This window comes from Equus przewalskii, chromosome 3 (genome assembly GCF_037783145.1).
Source record: "Equus przewalskii isolate Varuska chromosome 3, EquPr2, whole genome shotgun sequence".
Classification (NCBI taxonomy): Eukaryota; Metazoa; Chordata; class Mammalia; order Perissodactyla; family Equidae; genus Equus; species Equus przewalskii.
This window is the reverse complement of record NC_091833.1, coordinates 35482535-35504022: the sequence shown is the minus strand read 5'-3', so window position 1 is coordinate 35504022 and position 21488 is coordinate 35482535. Positions and strand designations below refer to the sequence as shown.

The following is a 21488-nucleotide window of genomic DNA, read 5'->3' as shown; positions in this document are numbered from 1 at the left end:
GGAACAAAGCTGCCCATTCCCTGAGCCCTGCCGCCAACACTCTGTCTCCAGCAGGGTTTGGGTGGGCGTCGGTGCCGTGTGGCTGTCCCCACGCCCGTGCCTTCACCTTCCAGGTGGGCGTCCCACTTCCCCTTTGATGTGCCAGCGTTGAGCTGGTGGCAGGGCCTGGAGAAGAGAGGGCAGGGGCGGTCTGGGGCTGTGGCTGAGACGGCGGCAGGTCCTTGTGTGACAGGGCAGGTGAGAAGGCAGTGGAGGACTGCTTTCCACCGACTAAGAGAAAGCCCGTCACTCTAGAATCCCACGTCTGGGAAAGCACCTTTCAAGACTGAAGGTGAAATTAAAGATGCTTTCAGATGCACAGACGCTGACAGAGTTCCTCCTGAACCAGAGACGTGAGGCATCTGTGCCGACGGAACCCAGGTCCCGCTGGGTGGGAAGAACAGCATGTGGGGGCGTACACATCACTTTCCTTAGGACTAACTTCTCTCTAAGAAATACCGATTTGAACAGAAATACTAAGCATGCAGTGTGGGGTCTGTAACAAATAGAAAAGTGTAGTGACAACAGCAGGCAGGCAGGCAGGGTGAGGCGAGGCACGCTGTCTGTGCGGGAACGCGCAACATTGCAGGAAGTTAAAGCCACTCCTTATAAACCTGACTTAGCGACCACTAAAAGAGGAACAAAGGCTGGGACAACGAATAAACGACCTAAGAGTATGGTGAAGGACGTGGACCCTGCTGTTCTGAGAACAGCGGTCCTTTTGGGAAGGAGACTATCCCCTCTGGGAACCAAGGAGCCCGCCCACGAGTCTGTGCAGAGAACGCCGGCTCTCTTCTCCTCCAAAGGTCTCAGTTTAGCAGCTGGTCGACCATGACACTTTTAGAAGAGCTTTGAGGCCAAGGGGGGTCTTGGCCAGGAGCCCAGCAGAGCCGAGGTGCTAGTGAGAGCAGGTTCCCCCAGCAGTGGGGGAACCGCTCCAGCGACTTCCTCTGCTCGTCTCCTTGGGGAAGGACAGTGGGCACAAAGTTAGGACGGGACTTTAAGCCAAAGCCCACTACTCATCCACAGTTCCACGAGACGTCAACGTGGGGCTTGGTTTTAAGACTGGCTTCCTGAATATTCCTGGTGTTGAAGTCCCACATGGCCCATTTCAACTTGGCAGTTTGGGGGATGGAAGGGTGATGGGGCGACCATGTCCCACACCCTGAAAACGTGGTGCTGTTACCCGGATCCTGGGCCATCCTCACCCCCTCGAGGAGATACCCTGCCTGAGCTGGGGGTCGGCCAGCTCTCCTGACTCCCGCCAACAGTGTGGCAAGGGGAGAAGGACAGCCCTTTACTTGGGGAGCAGAGAGACGGAGGCAGCAAGCATCTTCAGAAATGAAGAAAATGGCAGCAAAAGGGAAAACATTATTTTTAAAGAAAACTTTTAAAAAGACCCCCAAATGGCAATGAACGTGACACGGAAAGGACCAGCAGCTTCACTAAAAAGCAGCATCCAGAAGAATCGGAGCCTGGAACCTCTCCCTCATCCCTCAGGTGTCCCACAGACGTGGATGGTGCCTTGGATGTGGACTCAGCCCTCCCTTTGAAAGGAAGACTCCTCCTCTCCCTCTACGGAATGGGCAACCTCGGTGTCGCCGCCTTGTGACTGCCCAGTGTGAGGACACAAAGGCCCAGACAAGGCCTCAACCTTGGATAGTCCTCATGGAGCCCACAGGCTGGCCGCCTGCCCTCCTGGGAGCACCTCCCCAAGGTGCCCCAAACCCTTTGCACACAGCGCCCATCTCAGGGCCTTGTCACACCCATGGTCAAGCCACAGTGACTGGTGCAGGCCCTGCAGGTGCCAGGCGAGGAGCCACCTGAACTCAGAGGGATGGACAGAAAGCATAGCACAGGGTGCAAAGGGGCAGAGCACTGGACATTGGGTGCCCGGGCCTCCTGCCTGAGGACGGCTGAGGGCTGACGTGTGGCTGGAGACCTGGACCCTGAAACTCTCGGGCAGAGCTCTCGGCACAAGGTACCTACTTTCTCTTTTTAACTAAGTAATGGTTTAATCAAAGCAGCAACCGGCTGACTAGCGTCCTCTCTGCCTTTGTTGCCATGCAGCATTCCACCACGAGGCTGTGCGTCCAGGGGAATCTAACGGCCCAGCTGTGTGGCCCCTCATGAAACAAGGAATCCTGCTGTTTGTGAATTCACGTTGGAGCCAAAATCTCTTTAGCACTAAGGAGAAGGAGGCAAGTTGGGGTGGAAGAGGGTGGGGGGAGAGTGGATAGAAAGGAGAGTATTCTTAGATTTAAAATAAAGAATCTGGGGATATTACTAACAGCTTCATTCCGAGCTTGCCAGGACACTGCCCAACGGTCCCATCAGAGGCTTCTCCCTGTCCTGTCCTGTCCAGCCTCTGATGACGGCGGGGGTTCAGGTTTGGGCTGGGACTGACTGCTGGGCACAGAGAAGGGGGCCTGTGTGCCTTGGGATGCAGAGAAACCACCAGGGCTGCGATGGGGGCAGAAGGGCTTGGGAGAAGGTTTAGGGTGACACGAGGGCAAATTGGTAAAGACGCAGGGGAGAGAGGGACAGGGCTCCTGCTGGCTCCCATGCAGGGGTGGGGAGCTCTGGCCTCAGCCAGGCAGTGAGCTCCCAAAGGGCATGTGCAAAGGCCTGTGTCTGCACCACGGTGGGGTGGCCCGCTGAGGGATGCTGCCATGTTTGCCCAGGAGTGGACGGGAAGGCTGCAACTCACTCAGCCCAGCCCCCAGGCCACGTCCACTGCTCTGGATCGCAGTGCTGGGCTCATCCATGTGTTTCCCTGACGAGTCCTGGGAGGACTCACCCGCTCACCGTAGGGGATCCTGTCCCCAGAGCACGTCTGTCTGCCACCTCAGAACCTGCCCCAAATCTGGGACCTGAGTCCTGTGCCAGGAGGGCAGGGGCCTCCTATTTCCCTGTAAGTGTTCACGGTCTTTAGGGGAAAGCACAGACAGGGCCACATCTGCTCCTGCTGTGGTCATGGCGCTTCCTGGGTCCTTGGCGTGTTGTGGGCAGACTCCTGTAAGTACTAGCATGTCTGACCCTCGAGGTTGACCCAGCCCCACGAAGGAGGCCAGCAGGACCCAGGATGCCACCTGTCCCTCCCTGACACAGGACAGTCCATAGCCCGTCTGTCCCTCCCTGACACGGGACAGTCCTCTCCCCACCTATCCCTCCCCGACACGGGACAGTTCTCACCCTGCCTGTCCCTCCCTGACACGAGACAGTCCTTACCACGTCTGTCCTGTTCGTCTGACCCTGCAAGTTGTGCCCTTCAACCCTTACCTTGCCCACTCTTTGAGCTCCCTGTGGGACAGCGAGTGTCCCTCTTGAAGGGTCACTACTGCAGTGACCCGCTGGCCCCACGTCATGTCCGGAACTCCAATCACAGCCACATCTGGGGACAGAAGAATAGAGAGGGGCACCTTGGAAATACAACCAGGCCTCCTGTGGGCTCCAGAGTAGCCAGAACGTGCAGCAGTCGCCCAGGGCCCTAGAGCCAGTCCTGGGACACCCTGTCCGCAGCTGAGGAGCATGAGAGTCCTGCTGGGGACAGGCAAGGACACCCTCCCCTGGCGTCTCTGGGGGGGTCCAGGGCGGGTTGGCCCTCCACCACTCCTGCCCTCCCCCTGCACTGTCCTGGGGCACAATTCTTAATATGAAGGCTGTGGACGATCAAATTCTGGAATGTTCTGCCTCCTGGGCCCAAGGGCTCCCATGGATGGGCCACGTGGACAGCCATCTCTGCCGTCCCCCGGGTCCTCACAGCCTGGGACCCAAGCTCAGGAGAAGGTCTGGATGGGGCCCACACTTCCTGGACCAGCACCCACGTGCCTACTGCCTCCCCTCAGTGCCAGGATGGCCACCTCCTCTAGTCTTGCCCAGGACAGTTGGCCCATGGCCAGCCCTGATCTCACTGCCATTCCTGAGCATGGGAGAGGGTGTGGACACCGCTGCTCTTCTGCTCGCAGGCTAAACAGACCTGGCAGCATCTGGATCAGGCCTGGAAACCAGCTGTGGTGTAGGGTGGGCACACGCTAACTGTGGTGGGTGGTAGGCAGATCCTCAAGGTGGGCTGGGGTGGGCAGACACTAACTGTGTGGCACCTATGATTGCGTCACCTGGTCCCATTTTGTCTATGATCAAGCACAGGAAGACATAGCTGGAGCATGTCCATCTGGGTCCAAGACAGGCTGGGTCTGGATCAAGAGCAGCTGAGCTGAACTGACAGGCTCAAGGTCAAGGCAGTGCCGTGGTCACTCACCTGTGATGCTAGGGTGGGCCAGCAGGAGTCGCTCCACCTCCAGGGCGCTGATCTTGTAGCCCCCACTCTTGATGATGTCCACCGATGTGCGGCCCCGGATCCAGTACCTGCCGTCCTTGAACACGGCCGTGTCACCTGGGAAAGGGGCTCTGGTCACTGGGAAGCATGTCCTGGGCTCCAATAGGGCTGTGGCTCCGTGTACTTTGGTGTGCACACGTGTGGTGACCCCTGGGTGCCTGTGTTTGGGAGCGTCAATACCAGGGGTACAGTGGCCGCATGGGGGTCATTTTGGGACAAGGCAGCGAACACGAAGTTCAATGGCCGTGACCTCAATCTGTGATGCCAACACCAGAAAAGCCCCTCTGGCTGTGGCCCTAAGCAGCTGGCAGCATCCCACGAGGATGGATATGGACTGCCCATGAAAACCAGGGCTCCGAGGCGTGATGGCTGCTGCTGTCACTGCCCACCCAGTGCCTTCCTGTTGTTTCTCAGGCCGTGAAAACAGAAAATGTAAGAGAACTTGCCACCTCCGATGTCCCACTGTGGAGTTCTGGCCACAGCAGGGCCCTATGGGGCCGGCACGACTGCGGCCCTTTCCCAATACCTCTGACACGAGAACAGGGACTTCCTGTCCCTCCACGCTGCCTGCCTGCACTTTCCCGTCTAGTTTCTCTGACGCAGCCCTGATGGCAGCCCTCTCAGCTGAGGACGCAGCCATCCCTTCTCAGATGGCCTGGGAAACGTGACGCCCGACCACGCGTCGCCCAGCATGAGCAGGGGGGTGGGACGGAGAACAGCGAGTGACATGGGGTCTGCGCTCCAGCCCAGGCATCCAGGATACGGGTGAGGCGGGCTGAGTGTGAGCATGGGTACATGTGCGTGCAAGTGCAGGTCCCTCAGATGTGCATGGATGCGAGAGTGTGTGCATGTGCGGACGCTTACACCCGCCCTCTGAGGGCAGCGCTGATGTTCACTGTCTGCTCTCACACACCCCGCACTTCACGCCAGGTTATCAGCTGAAATAAATCATAAAGATTTCACTATACATCATGCCATCCGATGAGGAAGGCGCCATCCATCACCTTGCGACTCCTGGCGACCTGCCACGGCACGCGGCGTCCCCAGTCTATTAAACAAGACAGATGAGTGTACCTGGACGGGCTGCGGCTTATTTATGGGGCCGAGGGAAGGGCAGGCTCCAAGAGCGCAGGGCTGCGAGCACAGCAGGTTCACTCTCCTGCGCTGCAGGAAGCAGGAGAAACGGGAGGGCCTGACATGGAGAGACAGCCTGACTCGGTGGCTGCTGGCCGGCAGGAAAGGGCACAGGCGTGGAGTGACAGGAGGGGCTGCAGGGACCGGGGCAGATGCAGCCTGTCCTGAGTCTCGTGAGGCCCACTGCAGCCCTCTCCCGTTTCTGCCATGCAGCCTGGCTCTGGCTGTGGCCCCTCTGCGCTGGACGGCCATGAGTCTTCCAACAGCTTCCTGACCACCATCCATCTGCCCCTGAAATGCACGGAATGGCCCCAGTCCAGGCCATCACAACTGCCCACGCCCAGAGCAAGGCTATGCTGGTATTCAGGTTGCTCCAGCGGCTTCCTGACCCTGCTCCTGCCTGCCGGCCTCCACTCAGCCAGAGACCCAGCGGAGTGGGGCATCGCTGCCCAGCCCTGGGCTGTGCCTCCCGTTCCCAGTCCTGCTGGAGACACCCCCCACTGCCCACACCAAGGCTGACACAGCTTCAGGGCCTCTGTCAACGCCACCTACACTTCTCTTGCTCTGTGTTACTGCCTCTTAAGTCAGGGCGAGAGCCCCTGACAGCTGCACCCATGCTGGTCCCTCCAAAGGCCCCTGCTCTGTTCAGACACTACTTCTTTGACGTCTCCAGGCGTCCCCCTCCTCGCACATCAGCTCACGGGGGATGAAGTCTTCCTGTGGCATCTGTCTCCTGTCACCAGTTCATGCACATACGCAGACCCTGCCCCAGCCTGATGAAGAGCAGTAAGAACCAGGACCTCCTCTGGGAAAAGTCAGGCCCCAAAATGGTAGGGATGGTGCTGGAGACACATGGAAATTTTATCAGGGAGAGATTGGGGGATTTATATGCCAAGTCAGGAAGGCTGCACACTCAGGAGAGCCCTGGTCACTTATTTGGGTCATCGTCACATAGAAGGATAGGTGGTGAGGTCATCCTGAGTTACCTGGTGGGCCCCAGTTATGATCTCACGCGTCCTTATAGGAAGGATGCGGAGGGAGATCTCACACACAGGAGAGGCCGTGTGACGACAGGGACAGAGATGGAGGGATGCGGCCACAAGCCAGGGACGCCTGGGCCCCACCAAGCTGGGCGAGGCAGGAAGGACCTCCCCAGACCTTGTGGAGGGAGCGCGGCCCTGAGACACCCGGATTCAGAGGCCTGGTCTCTGGAACCGAGAGGAGAAGTATCTGTCGTTTTAAGCCCCCAGTTAGCGGTGAGCAGTTACCGCAGCCCTAGGACACACACACGTCAAGAGCTGTGTTCGGAGTCCTCGCGGGCTGGATGCAGAAGCGGGTCAGCCCGGGCTCAGGGAACTCGGGCTGGAGGGGAAGTGACAGCTGTGAGAAGGAGCCGGGGGCAGGTGTGGTGGACGACGCAGGACTGTGCCCAGATGCACTGTCTTTACTGAGAGCCCCTGAAGCTGTGGGAAGGTCTGGCACAGGGGGCTTTAGACAAGCTCCTTCCAGCTGCATTGTGGGAACTATGCTAGGCAGTGCTGATGACTGGGGGCCCATCGATGGCTGCAACCACGTCCAGGCTGGAGACTGGGGTGGTAGGACAAGCAGATGGAGCTGAGGGGAACTCAGGAGGCAGGAGGACAGCACTGGATCAGGTCCCACACCAGGTGAGGGAGAAAGGAGTCTTGCCGTCTGCATCTTCAGGAAGAGCCCGCATCGATGCCCACAGGCCCGAGGTCCTTTGGGGTGGCCGGTGGCCAACAAATGACAGACACGGCTGTGAGCCCACCTGGCCCAACTTGGGCACCACTGGGGTCACCCCAGCCCAGTGCTCCCATGGGGCCCCAGGCTCCCGCACAGCTGTCCCTGCTGACCGCTCACGGGGAGAAAGCAGCAGAGGTCTGCGAGGCAGAGGCAAAGAACTTTGGGAGGTAGTGTGGCCGACATGGGAAAACTCAGGAGGGACGAGAAGACCAGGATGGGGACGGCCACTGCTTTCAGAAATACTGAGGTCATGAGTGGGGCCACAGTAGAGATGCTCCTGTGGGATGAGGGGTGGGGAGGGTGGGGCAAGTGGAGGAAGGAGACGAGAGTGGACCACAGACTCTTGAAGAACTCTGGTTTTGAGGGCATCCTGGAGCAGGGAGAGGCATGGTCAGGCTCTGGAAAGGCCGGAGGGGATGGGAAGGGGCACCCGCCTTCTCTAGGGTGAAGGAGACTGGAGAGGGTAGGGGCCAGGGGTGAGAACGGAGGGTCTGTGCAGAACAGGGCCCACCCAACACCAGTGTGGAATTGCTCTGCTCTACAGGGGACCCTTGCTGCATGGCCTGGAGACCCCGAGGCCCTGGCTACCTCACTTCCAAACACAGGACTGGGGCGGGTGGGATGACGAGGAAACACCCAGGATGGACACATACACACATGACACATTTGGAATCGGGAAGTATGGCCCATATGGCTGCTTGACACCCCAAAAACTGGGGACCCTGAACACCCCTTCAAGCCCATCTGCTCTGTTTCCCGGGACATTGGCTGAGACAGATGCTAAATCCCAGCCAAGAGCCGTGGGCCCGGAGGAGTGCTGCCCTGGCCCCCGCGAGCCTCTAATGCACACAGACATCTCTGAAGGGCAGCAGACGTGCGCTCAGTGGTGACGACGGAGGCCTTCTGGAAAGAAGGGTGTGGCCTGCGCGGTGCGGGGTCAATGCAGCACAGAAGCGAGCCCAAGGGCGGGTGCTGTTTACAGAGCGCCGGCACGGACATCGCACAAGCCCCATGGCAGGAGCGCACCGCCACTGAGAACCAGACTGCCGGGCGCCGTGCCCACTGGCTCCACAGGCCACCCAGCAACGGGCCGAGCTGGCTGTGAGAGGGGAGGGGATGGCGCTGGACGTGTGCACCTTGCCCGGCTTCCCCGCCAGCCTGAGGCAGCCGCACTACCGCGACCAGGAGGAGTCAGGGAGCAGCGTGGGTCTCCAAAGATCCCAAAGAGGCACAGCAGAGCACAAAGGGTTTCTAGAAGCTCAGGGAGGAGGCGGTGTGGGCAGGAGTGGCCGGGCGCTCCAGGAGTGTGCCTGTGGCCCACGCTGCCTCCCGTGTGGCCCAGTGTGAGGAAGGGCAGAGGCTGGCTGGTGCCCTGGTGTTTGCACTGCGCAGAGCCGCTGCCCAGCAGCACCTCCTGGACACACGACGGACGCTCCAGGATGGGGCCGCCTGTGCGCACCATACTGGACACCGCACTGGGCACCATGAGGCCCTGCACGTTCCTGCAGGGCCTCGGCCTCACGCAGAGCCATCCCCTGGAGGCTGCCACCCGCCCACGTGAGACACCTCAGGCCCTGAGAGCTGAGACAGCCCAGGGAGGGGTGCCCACCACTGCAGCCTCACCCACCTCACCCTGGGGACTGGCTGGCAGCTCCGCAGCCACTGTTGAGCCCTGGCTCTGGTGACATGTGGGTCAAACCCAGGCAGCCACAAACAAGGGCCCTGTGTTCAGGTGGTGCAGCCAGCATGCGACGGCTCATGCCTGCTCTGCGCCACGCTGCACCTCCTTCGGATGAGATCTCCCTGAGCTTCTGGCCAGCAGCTGCCTCGCCCACAGCAGGTGTGACTGTGAGCGCGGAGGCTGGCCCGGGGGATGTGGAATTCCAGGGAGTTATGCTGAGGAAAAAGGCCAGTCCCCAGAGGCTCCATGCACACGATTCCATTTCCATGACACTCCCTAAATGACAAGGAGTGGTGGTGCTAGGGGTGAGGGATAGTGGCGGAGGGACACGAGGCTGGGAAGTGGCAGCACGTGGGAGCCTGTGGTGACGGAAACATTCTCACCGTGGTGGTGGTTACATGGATGGATATGTGCAATAAGAGGGCAGAGAGCTGAGTACACGCACACGTGCACACACACAGGTGCACAGAGCTGGTGGGACCTGAACGAGCCCCGGGGCCTGGCTCTGGCATTGTGCTAGTCACACAGGATACCAGCCCCTGGGGAAACCAGGTGACCCGGCGCTTTACTTGTGACTTCTTGTGAATCTGTAAGTATTTCAGAATAAGAAGTTTTAAGCAACAGCTGTTGGGTTTATGGAGAATTTTCTTCCCCAAACTCCAGGAGAGTGGCCTCCCCAGTGGGCTCACCACCACGCTGTCACTTGCAGCATCTGCAACATGTTATAAGTGAGCAATAATCCTTTAAGGAAAGAATTTATGTTAACCAAATTCATGACTGAGAAATGTGTCACAAACTAATGTGGGAAACTGCCTATCAGGATGCTAATGAGGGGTCCCTTGGGTGTCAGCCCCTGCTGGGGACACCTGCCCTGTTCCCCTGGGGGCAGGGGTGGAGGGAGCTGCAGGGCCGGGTGAGTGCTCGCCCTCCACTCCACGCTCCACCAGGCCCTGTGACCCGGCGTGGGGTATGTGCTGTTCATGGGGCCAGCCCCGGCCAGGGTCCTGAAACAGCTGTGGGAGTGGCTCTCGGGTCATCTCTTCCCTGACCTTGGGCCTCTGCCCCTCCTCTCAGTGAAGTCTGGGTCCCCCACGGCCTCCCCACCTAGAGGCGTGCAGCTGTGCGTGCAGACCACCCAGGGGTCATCACTTGACCCAGCAACTGCACCTGAGCTGCACATGGGGTTTCCGCTCAGCCAGACTGAGAGCAGACCCTGAGGGCCATGTGCGGCTGACCGGGAGGGATGGCAGTGCTGGCTCACGTCCTTCTGGAAGCACCAGACTCCTGTGTCAGAGAACGTGGCAACCGCCGGTCAGGAAGAGGTTGTCCTGGATTCCTCGGTTACAGGATCGAGAGACTTGTCTCCCCATGAAAGCCAGCCAACGGGTGGTCAGCCCAGCCCCACACCCACATCAGGGAGGTTCTGGGGACGCCCAGGACTCACTTGGCTTGAGGGGCGGCCGGTCTGTGCCCAGAGTGTGTCACACATGCAGTGGGCCCTGGCAGAAGGTCGGGAAGCCTCATGCCAGCTCTTAACTCGGCCACAGCCACATAGCTCCTGCCGTCCTACATCAGAATCCTTATCCCCCTGGCTGCCTCGGAGTTCCTTCCCAGCCATAGCAGGGAAGGCTTCCCGAGGGCCACAGAAGAAGCCCCAAGTCTCCTGATGCGCCCATGGGGCCCTGTGGGCTCCCAGCCCTTCAGGAAGCCACAGTGAGACTCCTGGGGGGAGCTCTCGAGAGCACCGTCTTCTTCCAGCTCTGTAAGTGCAGGTCTCCCCCTGCTCTGCACATGGTTCCCTCTGGACACCCCTGCCCCTGCGCCCCCCGCTGGAGCCCCGCAGAGGGGCCTCCCTGCTAGCCCCATACCGCACAGAGCCCGTCCCGGGGATCTCTGCCGCGTTTGTGATTCCTGACTTCTCAGGGCGGCGGTGCTGGATGGGCTCCTTCCCAGAGCCCCTCCCAGCCTATGTCCTTCCGGCCTCCAGCCCCATCACAAGGGAGGGCCCAGCGCATGGAAGCCAAAAGTCTCAACAAGGTCTCAAGAGAGCAGCGAAGGTCGGCCCCATGGAGGGTCAGCACCAGCATCGCAGGCCCTGCTGCCCAGCAGGAGCTTCGCAGACACAAGGCACCAAACAAGTCACAACTTTCACTTTTGTAACAACACATCTACCCAAACATGTCGATTTGGAGTCAGTCCTGCCAACGACGAGTATCCACCTCTCGGCTCTAACGCTGGGGGAGGGGAGTTTTGTGCTGACAGATACAACAGAGCGATCAATAAAATCTTATCGTGGGGAGCCCAGGTCCACGGATCTGCAGCAGGATTTAGGCTCTGCTCGCAAATCAGTGCAACTTCATGTCTCTGCCTTAAACTGTAATTGAAAACAAATCTCCTGACACTCGGAGGCTAATTCTGCGGATGCGTGGGCAACACGTGGGCAGCAGACCTGGCCCCTGCACGTCTGCGGTCCTTAGAGGGTCCTGACCCTGGCGTGACACGGAACAGTGTCGTCCCTGTCCCGTGAGGATCCTGAGCTGTCGATCTGGAGTGACGCCAGGTACCCCACACACCCCAGCCCGGCTGCGCAGACAGTGAGGGGAGGGGGCGCAGTGAGCAAGGAAGCCAGGTAGACGAGGCCTAGCCTGGCTCTCACAGTGGCCATGGAGCACCTCAGACTCAGGCTCCCGGTCCTCCAGGACACCGAGGGGGCCAAGAGCACTGCTGCCAGCGTCCCCCAGCTGCTCTGCCCTGAAGCCACGTGTGCGTCCACTCAGAGTCTTGACTCTGTCTACAGGCCAGGAGGCCGAGGCTGGGTGGGGCAAGCACAGAACCTGGCCCCCTCCCAAGCACTTGGTGAAGGTCAGCCACCCAGGTAGGCAGTGGTGCAGCCATCCCGCCGGGGGCCCCAGAGAGACAGTGCCCACACAAGAGACAGGAGCCGCTCCTACCTGGAGACTCTGTGGCCCACTGCCCCGACTCCTCCCTCCGTGTGCCTGTTCTCTAGGACCCACTCCTATGGAGCAGGGGCCAAAGAAGATACTAGAAGCAAAATGAAGTCACGACAACTTCCAGAGCACAAACCTCACCTGAAAACTGCCAGGAGAAATGGAAGGTGAGCACACACAGTGAGGTCCTCTCCCTTCTGAATCAACAGTAACTTTTTTTAAGGCAGAAAACCTTAAATTGGGGGATGGGCAAGGAGATTATGGGAAGAAAAAGTGAAAGCTGGAAAGCAGTTGGACTAGTGGTCAAGATCCAGAAGAGCTGACCCTGTGTGGGCTGGAGTGGCTATGGGATGCGGATTCCTCCCAGAGGCTGCGGCAGACGCCCGGGGAGGAGGAGGACGGACTGAAGTGAGACACAGGGGAGCCTGGGCCCTCAGCACACCCTGGCTCATTCTCTGGGGGCTGAAGGGTGGACGGCCAGGCCCGAGAGCTCATGGTCCGTGGACACAGGCTCCGCCTCCCCACTCACCCCTCCCGCTCTTAGTACAGGACGTGGTTTCCAGAGCGCCAGCATGCCGAGGAAAATCAGGGCACCCCAGGTGCATGGCTTGTCGAACTTCAGGACTTGAGGATGAACAGAAGATCCTCTAGGACTCCAAAGAGGGGACAGGTCATGAAGTGCCAAGAATCAAGTGCTGCAAAGATGCCAGCAGCAAAGACAGACGCCAGGAACCAATGAAGAGACGATTTCTAACCCAGAATTCCGGACCCAGCCCAGCCAGACCAAAGACACTGTCAGACACGCAAGTCCTCAAAAAGTGCACGTCCCACACATCCATGCCCAGGAGGTGCCGGGGACTGCAGTCTCGAACCACGGAGAGGAAGAGGAAGGAGGAAGAGACTGTGACGACGGAGGAGGCAGCCCAGGTGGGGGCTGTGCACTGACTCGGAGGCGACCAGCCCAAGTGGAGGGCGGCGGGTCCCTGGGGGTCTCTCCCGGAGCAGGGAGGGCAGCGTGGGCGTGCCTGCCCCATGGAGCTAGTTGGGACTGGGATGCAGGAGACGAGAACAAAGCAGCCTTCCCAACAGGAGGACACGCGAGAAGGGAAGGAAGCCACGGTTCCCACCTGGCCTTGGCTCAGCTCTAAGCAGTGCAGACGCGGCACAGAACCGCTGCCTACAGACCACGTTGGGAGGACGGGCCGGGTGAGAGCGAGTCAGAACTTCATCTCCCACAGCAGGGTCCGCAGAGCTGCCAAGTCCTGAGACGGCAATCTCAGCAGTCACTTAGGACACCAGACCAACATCCACGAAACAGCTCACAAGTCTGGGGCAGCTGGTTATGGTTCCCAAACTGGTGAAACCACTGGGATCTTTAAGCCTTGAACGAACCACTTCGATAAAAAACAAAAACTTAAAAACACACCCTCTGCCCAGGGGTCTGGGACCGGCCAGTGCAGACCAGCAGAACACAGGAGCCACACGGGCCCAGGAGCTCTCACACAATGGGGACAACGTGCCCCGACGTCACCATGTCCCTCTACACAAGAGCCAGTTCCAGGTGGAGCCAAGACTTAACTTAGCGTAAGCTGAGCTAGACAAGGTTCAGAAGCAAACACAGGAGAACACCTTTCTGACCACTGGGGAACAAAGGATTTTTAAGTCATGTGAAAAATAAAACACACACACAGGAGACGACGCCAGTCAGGACTGCAACACAACCCAAACCCTCCACACACAGAAGGCACCACCAACCAAGGGACCGCGCCACAGCAGGGGATGTCTGCGCGGAGTCACACCACCGGGGTGTCGGCCTCCTGTAGTCAGGGAAACACCAGGGTGGCTGCTGGACAGGGTGGACTGAACAGCCCAACACCGAGTGTCCTTGGAGGGACCTGTCACCCAACGCAACCTTCACAGTGACCCTGCCTTGCGGGAGGAACGAGGATCACTTAGGAGCCAGTTGGCTCAGTCAGCTGGACTCACGTGGAGGGTGTCAACAGCCTGGGACACGAGCTGCCACACTCACTGACATGCGACATGGGTCCGTGCATCTCTACACTCTGCCGACCTCCTGACTATGATTTACGGTCACAGCAGAGCTCTCGTCGGAGATGGGAGAACTCAGAGCAGCACAGCGCAGTGTGCGGCACCTGGCGGGAAGTGAGCGGAGCCAACAGTACGCCTGAGGGCCACCCTGAGGCCTTCTGCACACGAGGAGGGCTCAACGTCAGTGCAAAGCTTAAACACAACTTACACTCATCTGTGTTTACAAGACTGAAAAAGCTTCCTACGGAAACACTGGGAGAGAGAAAACAAAGGAAGAAACAGAAATCACGCAGAGATGACAACAGGCAGCGCTGTGTGCTCAGCACACAGACCCAACACGCACCCACACAGGACACGCATGCACAGACGTGTGACACACCCACCCACGCACAGGATGACACGCACCGGCAGGGGTTCCCTTGTGTCACTGCTCTCCACAACCTGGCTTCTAAAGGCCTCACATACTCCGCTGTTTGGACACGTCACAGTAGGCCCCCGCCCCATCACTGGATAAGTGACTCTAGGGTCTCGTCTCACAAAGAACGCTGTGACAGATGTCCCTGTGCACTGTCTGGACCTCCCCGATGATGTCCTTGCGTCGATCCCTGGAAACACTCGACATACAGCTCCACTGAGTGGGACAGAACCTGGTCAAGGCTCTGAAGGCCAGCTTATGGAGGGTCTGTGCCAACCTGGTGACGAGGGGTCAGTCTCTGTTTCCGTAATTCTCTCTTCCATCCCACTGAGGAAGTGACATGTTGTCTGTGTTTTGCAGCTCGTTTTCCCTCCTGGGTTGCCCGGGCCCAGTGAGTGGTGCGCGGCCAGCCCTCACGTCATGCACACTATGACTTCTCAGCACTCCCACAATCCCTCAGGCTGCCAACCTCGGGCCGCCGGCCTCGAGGACATCTCTGCGCCCATCCCTGTCAGGGTTCACCCCTGCTGCCCTGCTGTGACTCATTTTCCTTTCTTAAATAAATATCCTTGACTGTCTCTGATGATAATATCATGTGCTGACTGTAGAAGAAAAGGAGGCATCGCCCCCAGAGGCCTGGTGCCGCCCTGGTGGGTTTCCTTATGGCTCTTTCTCCCGGTTAGCTAAGTCTCTCCTCCCGTGTCTTTCCTTGTGAGAGGCACATACAGTCCACCGCGTCGCCCTGACCGTTGAACAGTGCACGAGGGAGTGGTCTTTGAAGTCAGTCAGAGGACGTTTTTGTTTCCTCAAGTTCCGTTATCAGTCTCTTTACAAGGACAAAGCTGCTCAAGGGAAAGCGTTGAGAGGGCAGTTCGCTGGCTCTGTCCCCATGTCCTCATGTCCATCCTGCAACCCCATGTCCATGTCCTCATCTCCGTCCTGTGTTCTGGTCAATGTGTCCTCATCTCCACCCCCCGTCCTCAGCTGTGTGTCCCTTCTCTGTCCTGTGTCCTCATGTCCAGGTCCTCACCTCTGTGTCTTCACATTGGTCCTGTGTTCTCCTCTCTGTCCTGTGTCCTCGTCTCCGGCCTGTGTCCCTGGCTCCGACAGCAGGGTCAATGTATAGCCTGAGGACGCCCCATCTCCCCAGCCTGGGCCAGCCCTGAGCCTGTGTGTGTGTTCACAGCTTCTTTTTGGGCGTGGTGGTGCTCAGGTGGAACTCAAGAGAGTCTGGAGAGGTCAGTGCAGCTGTCGGGGGAGGGTCTGGGGGTGACGTTTGACTTCCTCCCTGAGTGGCAGCTATGACCCCTGGGGGCTTGCAAGAAGCTCCCTGCCCATTGGGAAACCGGGCTGAGGGGAAGGAGGCAGATGCACACAGGGCGGGGAGGGTGGGAGTGGCTGGAATCGAAGTAGGACCTCTCCCCTTTCATCTAGACATGGGGAGGCCACTGAGAAGGAGCTGGCCAACGGCCCTTCCACGCGGCAGCGGCTCTCCAGCTCCTGCCAGAATCCGCGTAGCAGGAGGGGCTGGCAAGGGAAAGGGTTAAGTTTAATTTATCCTGATTTCTATTTAATATCATGCTTTCCCCGTAGGAGCCAGCAGCTGTGAGCTGATTGCGCTCGCTCATTATGCAGTCTGTATCGCTAATGGCCTGTGACAAAGGCATGCGGCTTCCAGGCCTTACCCCGGAGAGCCAATTAAACACACATACTCCCTTCCTGTTCGCAGCGCATTACAATGAAATTAAACTGAATTTCAAAATCATTTTCTCCTAAAGACATCTCTTTACAATAATTAATGCATGCTATTCCTTTCCGACTGGAATATTCATCAGGGTGGTGACTGAAATGTTTGAACACTGACTGCCCCAAGTTTTGCACTGCTGCCACCCAGCACCCAGTGAACCCTCTAGCTGCAAAATCCACGGGCTTTTGGTTCCTGTGCTTTTAAAGAAAAAAAATCTGCAGCTTTTTAGCTGAATTTAAAAATAAAAGGAGATGGCCACAGAGCAAGCCAGGCTTCCAGGTTGGGGCTGTTCAGGGGCTACGGGGGGGATGCACGAAAAAGAGATTAGTTCAGAAGTAACATTTCCTAAATATGCATTTGAAAGACAATAATAGAGAGAGGTTTATTCCCACCAGCTTGCTTGTATTAATGCAGATGCTGATAGAAGGTAAACAGGCAGGTGTGTGTTAACATGGTGACCACATTACAGACAGAGACAGGAGGGCCCCAACCAGGTGACCTGGGCTCCTGGGTCCCCAACCTCTGTGCCCTCTGCAGACCAGCCCCCTGGATGGGCCTGCCAGGGTTCCTGGGGCACTGGCCTCTGCTCTGGGGCTGACACACGTCCACTGTGAAAGCTCTTTGGAACCCTCCACACACCTGCTCTCTCTGCCCAGCATGGAGGGACCAGGGGGACTGGATATGTCCAACTCCAGCTCCTGGGACATGTGTTTTCAAGGCCACGTGAGAGAGAAAGGCATGGGTGGCTGTGGGACCACACGGTGGACGTGAGACTGGCCGGGACCAGCAGGCCCTAGTGCTGTCTGCCAGGGGAGGGGCAGGAAGGGGCCCCTCCACGTCCCCCAGGAGGACCTTCCATCTGCCCCTTCACCCCGAACACCCACTTGATGGGCCCACACAGCACCCCGAGACTGCCGGATTGTCTACATGAACCCCCGCTCTGTCACTCGGTGACCTCAGGCCCACGATGGAGGCCAACTGGAGAGGGGACATGTGATCCTGCCCATACAGACCTACGCGGACCTGAGCCCAGTAAGACGACATGTGTGTGAATGTCAGCCCCAAGCAGCACACCATGGGGGTCACCAGCCTAAGGCCACAGCCACTGACCACTCCATTCCTAACATCTTCTCTCCCTCTCAGGTGCGCACAGCAACTCCTCACAGTCGTGTGCCATCTGCAAGCTGCCTCCCTTCTCCGTCACTCTGCTCCCCACAGAGGAACAGAGAATAGGGTACATTTCTGATTATGTGGCCACATGTGATGACCTGTGAAAACAGGCCTTTCTTTTTGGAAAATATTGCCTTAAGATTATTATGAAATAATGCATGTCAGCACAAAAGTGTTAGAAATATAGACGGGCAAAAAGAAAAGGAGAAACCACCCAGAATCCCACCATCTGATGTTCGGCTCTGACATTCCAGTGGTGAACATGCACACCAGTGAGTCAACGTAGCTGCAAACCTCAACATTCCCAACATCGTTCACTTCAGCAGGACCCCTGGGACCATGCAGGTGGGGAGATAGGGGCCAAAGGGGCCAGGAGGTCAGGGGGTACCGATGGATGGGGGCATGGGGGATGGAGGAGGTGGGGGTCAGGTGGATGAGGGGACAAGGGGCTAAGGAGACCAGGGGACAGGGGAACAGGGGGGTGGCAGGACAGAGGGATGGGGGATGGAGAGGAAGGGGGAACAGGGGGATGAGGGGCCAGGGAGATGAGGGGATGTAGGAGATAGGGGTCAGGAGGATGGGGGTGGGGGGATGAGGGGACAAGAGGGATGGATGTGATGGGGGACATGGGCTCTGGGGTGGGGGATGGAGGAGATGAGTGTCAGGGGACTGGGGGCTCCTCAGAGCTAGCTCTGGCTGCCTGTCTGGGTGAGAGGACACCAACGTGGGGGCCCCTCTGCCTGCCCATGCACAGGGCCCTGGGCAGACTTCAGCGAGGGAATATGGTAAACGAGTGACCCAAACCACAAATAAACTACGTTCTATCCCAACAACTCTGGTCCTGAGTGGGGGAGGGGAAGGTGGGCTAAGGGTGAGGTGGGAGGTGTGAGGGGGGTGTCTGATGCAGAGTGCAGCAGTCACTTGGGAGGGGGAAGTCCTGACCCACGATGGGCAGCGGGGCCACCAGATGCAGGGCTGCTGACGCTCCTTAGGGTCATGGTCTCAGGAGCTTCCTTCTAGGGGCCAGCGGGGGCCAGGGCACTGGGTGGGGGGTGCAGCTGTGAGACACGAAGTGTACCCCCATCCCACTGTGTCTCTGCCCTCGACAGAAGATTCTGGGGGTCCAGGCACGGTGACAACCCATGGTGCACGAGTCACGCTCCTCCCCTCCCGCTTGGGGCCCCTCTCTCCTACCTGTTTTGAACCAGCCATCCGAGGTGAATGCATTTTTCGTTTCTTCTGGTTTGTCCCAGTATTCCCGGAACACGGAGGGGCCCCTGACCAAGAGCTCACCTTCCTTCTCCTTGAACCCTGGGGTCACCTGTGGCGTGGAAGAAAAGCGTGCACGTCAGAGCACACACCTCCCAGGGCAGGGTCTCCAACTGGCTTCCTTGTGCCCCCACCCATCCTGAGGATCACACTCTTCTGAAATTAGACGTTTTGTTGGAAATGATTGCTTTCAACATAGAACTCCACCATGGCACGCTGAGCTGCTCCCTGTCCTGCCCTATTCCAGGCAGGAGATGCGTGTCATCTCTTCATCCTAAAACAGCCCCGCCCTGTAGATTCGAAGACATGAGTAATGGGCCAGGTCTTGGAGCTCAGGGCTGGGCTGCATTCAACCTGTCTGCCCGCTTCTAAAAGCCATGCTCCTGGCACCCCATGAAACTCCATCTTCAAGGCATTTCTTGGACAAATCATGGAATGTGAGAGGTGGGCAGCTGCTCACACCCCACCTGTGGCTACTGAGGAGCTCGGAGTTGGCAGCACCTGCTGCAGGGCCTTCTGGAGTGGGTCACTTTGCTTGGTGAAAAGGAAGCTGACAGAGTGGCCAGCCAAGAGAGGAGGGCTCCACGAGGAGACTCAAGTGCCGGGGGGAGAGCGACACCTGGGGATTCACGTGGTCATGGGGAGCTGGGAATGTCCATGCTTCTCTATCTGTTGCCAGCAGATCTGGTCTAAAAGAATGATTACAGAGTGGTCTTCCAACAGAAGAGAAATGATACCAGAAGGAAACCTGGAGACCAGAAACAAAGGAAAAGCAACAGAATTGGTAAACATGTGGGTGAATTAAACTGACTCTCCTTTTCCTCATGAGTTCTTTAAAACATTTTTGCCTGCTGAAACCAAACATTATAACAGTGTCTAATGGAGTTTATGATATATGCATATGTTACATATGACAACCACACATGACAGGGAGAGGGCCAAGTGACCATGACAGTGGTGACAAAGATTCTTTGCTCAACCAGACTGCAGCCAGGTCCTGAACCTCCTCTGAGGCCCTTCTGTGTCCTTCCTTGCAAAATCCAGTTTTAGCAAGAACCCTGCTACGTCGGTTTAGCAAGAGACCCCCACCCTGCTATCTGGTCACCCTCATATCTGATGGGGTTCCTCACCCCCCACCATCCCCCAGGGGATGTCTGCCCACCTGGCCTGCCTTCAGTAAGCAGCCTGTTAGGTCCATTTAGCCAGAATCCCCCTCCCCCCGATGTTTCCTCCTAGCAATTTTCCATACACTGACCCCGCCCTGCTTCTTGGCATAAATTCCCATTTGTCCACGCTGTGTTTGGAGCTGAGCTCAACCTGTCTCCCCCACTGTAACCCCACTGCAGGGGTCCCTATACCTATGCCAGCAGTCCTCAACAAAGTCTCCTTCACCAACTTTAACAAGTGTCATTGAATATCTTTTTCTTTGGCAGTGGTAGAAGTTATATGTTCTTCTGGAAGTGTTAAAATGTTGATTCTAAGTAGGTTTCAAAAATTGAAGTATGTACACTGTAGTCCCTAGGACAACTACTAAAAAACTATACAAAGACATATGGTCAAAAACTGAACAGATAGATTAAAATGGAATACTAAAAAAATACCCCAAAGAGGGCAGTAAAAGGAAGCTGAGCAATGAGAAACTGAGGGACAAACAGAAAACTGAGAGCCAATGCAGGCTTAAATTCAAGCACATCAACAATCACACTAAATGTAAATGCTCTAAACATGCAAATTAAAGGACAGAGTGTCAGACTGGATTAAAAACACACATGCTCTAACTATATGCTGTCTATAAGTAACTCACTTCAAATACAATTATGTGGGTAGGTTAGAAGCAAAGGAATGTAATAATACCATGCAAATATCAATCCAAAAAGATTGAAGTAGCTATATTGATACTACACAAAATAAACTTAAGAGCAAAGAACGTTACCAGCAGCATTACATGATGATAAAAGGGTCAATTCACCAAGAAGACATGACAATTATACATGTGTTTTCGCCAAGCAACGGATTTTCAAAATACATGAAGAAACTGAAATCAGAAATGGACAAAAAAATTATAGCCAAAAAGCTCAACACTCCTCATTTAATAATAGAACTGGTATTCAGAAAACCAGCCAGGAAATAGAAGAACTGAACAACACACAACCACCTTCATCTAATTGACATTTACCCTTCAACCAAACCAGCAGAATACACATTTTGTTCAAGTGTACCAGAACATTCACCAAGCAAGACCGCCTTCTGGGCCATAAAACACACCTTAACAAATATAAAAGAACTGAAATCATATCAAGTATCTTTTCTGACTGTAATGAAATTAAACTAGAAATTAATAACAGAAATACAACAGAAAAATCTTCAAACATTTGGAAAATAAACAATACACTTCCAAATAATCCATGAGTCAATGAGGAAGTTTTAAGGGACATCAGAAAATCAGAAAATATTTTGAACTGAATGAAATGAAAATACAAAGTATCAAAATTTGGGGGGTACAGTTAAACTAATGCTTAGAGGGAAATTTCTATCATTAAATACTAGATATTTAGAAAAGAGAAGAGGTCTCAAATCAATAACTTAAAGTTTCACCTTAAGAAATAAGCCAAAAGCAAGCAGAAGGAAAGAAACAATAAAGAACAGAAACTAATTAAAACTAGAAAGAGAAAAGCAATAGAAAAATTCAATGAGTTCAAAAGTGAGTTCTTCAAAAAAGATCAATAAAATGGATAAACTTCTAGGAAGAATAACAAAGAAAAAAGAAATAGAAGACAAATGATCAATATGAGGACTGGCGAGGATCTCACTTCAGATTCTGCAGACATTAAAAGGTTAATAAAGGAATGCTATGAAAAACTTTATGCACATAAATTCAGCAACTTAAATGGGCCAATTCTTCAAAAACCAATATCTACCAAAACTCACTCAAG

At 56.3% G+C, this 21488-nt stretch overlaps 1 protein-coding gene across 3 annotated transcripts in view; it reads right to left on the bottom strand.

The window, feature by feature from the left end:
- ACSF3 (acyl-CoA synthetase family member 3) overlaps positions 1–21488 on the bottom strand; it is a 69364-nt gene that overhangs the window by 1669 nt on the left and 46207 nt on the right. For all 3 annotated transcript variants that reach the window (XM_008537016.2, XM_070613996.1, XM_070613995.1), the window contains 3 exons: positions 18481–18607; positions 4301–4435; positions 3322–3433 (listed from right to left, as the gene is read on the bottom strand). In XM_008537016.2, coding sequence (XP_008535238.2) covers positions 3322–3433; positions 4301–4435; positions 18481–18607 — 374 coding nt within the window. The remainder of the gene's footprint in view (positions 1–3321; positions 3434–4300; positions 4436–18480; positions 18608–21488) is intronic.